Source organism: Rhincodon typus, chromosome 13 (assembly GCF_021869965.1).
Source record: "Rhincodon typus isolate 14 chromosome 13, sRhiTyp1.1, whole genome shotgun sequence".
NCBI classification, from domain to species: Eukaryota; Metazoa; Chordata; class Chondrichthyes; order Orectolobiformes; family Rhincodontidae; genus Rhincodon; species Rhincodon typus.
The window spans coordinates 50280019-50283893 of NC_063344.1; the positions used below are offsets into that span (position 1 = coordinate 50280019).

At 39.7% G+C, this 3875-nt stretch overlaps 1 protein-coding gene across 1 annotated transcript; it reads right to left on the minus strand.

The window, feature by feature from the left end:
- Positions 1 to 1931: 1931 nt before the first annotated feature.
- On the minus strand, positions 1932 to 3483 carry kcne4 (potassium voltage-gated channel, Isk-related family, member 4). The gene is made up of 2 exons (XM_020528699.2): positions 3344 to 3483; positions 1932 to 3132 (listed from the first exon to the last, which is right to left on the minus strand). Exon 2 carries the CDS (start codon positions 3087 to 3089, stop codon positions 2619 to 2621), a length of 471 nt encoding a protein of 156 aa, XP_020384288.1. The 5' UTR covers positions 3090 to 3132; positions 3344 to 3483; the 3' UTR covers positions 1932 to 2618.
- Between the last annotated feature and the right edge of the window lie 392 nt (positions 3484 to 3875).

Below are 3875 nucleotides of genomic sequence, written 5' to 3' on the forward strand. Positions count from 1 at the left end.
CGCACACAAAAGCTCTTATAATTTGTGTTTATATTTTATGCGTGTTCACTGTCTTTCTACTTTTTTTCCCATTTATCAAGTTTTGGCAGTCATTTTCTGGTTTCTAAAATGGTTTCATTATAAGCCTTTATAATCTAACACTTTCCTTAATCTCCATAGAAAGCCACAGATGGTTATTTCTCACTCAATTTTGTTTTTCTGCAGACTGCATCTCTGTTGAACATTTTGAAGCTGCATGGGATCTTTCACATCTAGCCAAGGAAGAGCACAGGGCGTCAGTTTAATATTTCAGCTGAAAAATGTAAACACTGTAGCATTCCCCCATTGAAGTGCCAGACTAGATTTTGTACTTCAATCTCTGAAGTGAAACTTAAAGACAGAAACTTCACTTTCTTTGACATTCTTTAGCATGTTTCTAACATGTTAGTACTACACTTACTTATCTTCATGAAATACATTTAATCAAGTTTAAGAAGAACCTACTTTCTAATGCACCAAGAGAACAGATGACTGCAAAAGACATTATCAGCATCAAGGAGCTGTTACTTTTGTTATTAATCCCAAGAAAACATTTTCACCATTGCAGACCTCAATGAAGCAAACAGATTTTTACACATTAAGCATATCTCTCAAATATGGAATTTCAAAATTTGACTGTCATCTATTGCACTCCGGACTTTGGAGCAAGTCAGAACGTAAGAAAATTGTTGCACCCTTTTCGTGTTGCCACATTGCAATAATTTCAAATCGTATGAACTTCCCAGCTCTCGTGGAGAGTATATCTCTTATAATAATTTATAACTTGTGTGCTTTTAAGTAAACATTTTTTAGAAAAGTTTTCCAATATGCTGGATTAACTGTGTAAGAATATGCATAAAGTTTATCTTTTTAAATATCAATCTGTTCCTTCCAGGATGTGCATTCCTTGACTGAAGCGATAAAAAGTCTCAGTGTAAACTGGACAAGTCTTAGTTAAAGTTCTTACATCTCTAACTTTGAACTATTTGTGTGCCATGGAACTCTTTTGACTAAATATTTCACTGGCACTGTTTGGGTAAAGTATTTTGACAAGCCTTTTGTTTCTATTGAATCATACAGAAGTGTCAGATCACCACTTGCGAGTGAGGTAATGTCTTAGCACAATTTATACAGCTGTATTGTTCAAACATATCAAGCATTTCGGTAGTACTCTGAAGTTGATACCAGTTTTGGTCAATGGTCATCAATGGAACCCTAGAAACATAGAAATGATACAGCACAGAAGGGGGTCATTCACTCATCTTGTCCATGCTGACCCAAAGACACCCAGACGCCCTTTGTCATCCTATCTTCCTGGACACGGCCCATAACCCTGCAGTTTACAGCATTTAAGATGCAGATCCAGGTACTTTACAAAAGAGTTTAATGTTCAAATATATTTCTAATAAATGTAACCTACAAGTTTTTTTAAACCACGATAATCCTAAGTAGATCAAATTTATTTGCAAAGTTAATTTCATAAAACCCAGAGTTACTGTAATATTTAACGTTATATGAATTACATATGAATTACGTTATATGAAACTCAGTGGTTGACAGTGTAACGTAGACCTCATGTTTATTCTGTTGTTTTAACCCTCCTCCAATGTTCCAGCTTCCTAATCACACAGACGGGATGTTTATGAAGCAGCCAAGAAATGTGCATATTCACACGATTTGCGACGGCACATTGCGTCATGTGGAGCGCTCATCCTGGCGGTCAGGAGTGCGACCCCTGTGTTGTCCCCGTCTTGATCCTGGGAATATCGAGAACATGCCTTGAGATTCGTGTACTCAGAAAAGTCAGTGAACTCTGGACCACCCTTGGCTCGCCAGCAACTGAGGCGGTGCATTTACTCGGGGATTCATGACATCTGACTTTCACATTTGAAATAGACGCAGACCACTGATGATTTTAACTTCAGATTGTTTTAATCCAACTCAGTAATAAATATTTACACATACATTACAGTTTAACCTATTTACATTTTTTACAAATTAATTTAAAAATAATAGAAGACATCGTGGAAATTCTGAGAGACTCCAACGTCAATTTCATCAGTTTCAAGTGCTTCCGAGGCTGATTGCCTGTACGACTTTAAAGCAGCACTTTTCCCGAGTCGCCGCTTTTAAATTTCACACCAGGCTGAAGCCTGTGTGGTTCAGACTCCTCTACATATCCTACTTTTTTAAAAAATGTATTCAGCAGATAAAGGTATATTGTCCACAGATAACTGATTTTTTTAAAAAGTCTCCATGATCACATAACCTACGATATTAACAATCTGTGAAATAGCAATGTCTTATGATGCGATGTAATAATATGCATATTATACACCATATATTGTTGCTGCCATCTGTGTTTGAACTTGCCTAATAAGTGTAAACAAATGTACAACTGCAAAAGCGTCTTACTTTTGTTTTGGAAAGGAGATGTATGCATTTCTGGTTTGAAAAACGAACCTTTTGTATGTGCGTGTGTACAGTTGGATCTGGCTGGAAACTTTCTATTTGGTCACTATCTGTCCAGTCCCAATCCTATAGGATTTAGCCAGCGTCCGCCCTTCAAATGGTAACTTTAGCCACGCATGGCATTCTGATCAGGCCATTCCATTCAAAACGTTTGAACGGGGGGTTTCAGTTGGGGCCTGAGGGTTGCACTCATCGCTGATGGAGAAGTCACTCAGCAGGCTCTCCGTCCCATTGACCCCCTCTGGGACAGCCACTTGGACGTCCTCCTGTGCCGTCTCTGAGCCGGCCCTGCTCTCCATGGTGCACATGGCACAAGTCAGCGCGGGCACCACGCTCTCTGGCAAGGCGCTGAACACCAGGGGCATGTGCACCGCTTTCAGCCCAGCCCACTCCCCCCTGTCATTATACAAGAACAGTGTGTCATCTTTCCGCTCTTGCCTCTTCGATTTGATGTAGCCCAACACTATCCCCAGGAGGAAGACTCCGTAGAAAGACATGACGATTAAAATGTACAGGTACTCGTTGTCCTTGGAGTCACTTGCAATCTTCGCCGTACGGCTGGCTGTTGTAAGAATGGTGGTCCCATTGGAGTTATCCATCTCTTTGCGTCCTACTCTTTCTTACACCGAAATGACTCTGGTACTGAAAGAATGAAAGTCATGTCAGTCTGAACCATTGGTTAAACCAAACATGTTAAAACCCGTGGCAATGTTAAAACGGTTTAAGAATACATTTTGAGTTTTATTATTCGATACGATTAAACTGAAATCTACAATCACTGCAGTAGTCTTTGTAGACAACATGATCAATCTAGAGTATTGTGTTAAGAACATCATCTAAACAATATGCTTACCACTTGTTTTACAAAGTGTCTGAAAACTTCTGACAAATATCGGGATTACTTAAGAAATCATGGAGCTCCTTTTCTATCGCTTGGCTGCCTGTGTTCAGTTGGCTGTGTAGACTGCAGGGCTTTATATAAGTCTCACTGTGCTCCATCACGTGCTAAGGAGAAACTGTTAGATGCAGAGCCGGATCCAATGTTGTGTCAGGGTTTAAAAAGAGGCAGAATCTTGGCAAAAGCTGGGTGGGGGGAGGAATTGGCGGCTATAAATTGACGTCTGTTCGAGATGAACGTTGCTCCAACAGAAAGTTTAACAAGAAACAGGAGAACGAGCAAACTGAATAAGCCTCCCATATGATCGAAAAGAGAGAGAACAAGAAATCTCGACTGGATTATGTGGCAGCCTCTCGGCTTGAATATTTGTCCTAAAATGGTTATTCTCCATAAAGTAGCAAAATGTGCAAACAGACAAGGAAGGACCTCGAGATCGATCTTGAAGTTTATTTCGCTTTTTGAAAACGAGCATAGCTTTATCCATTGC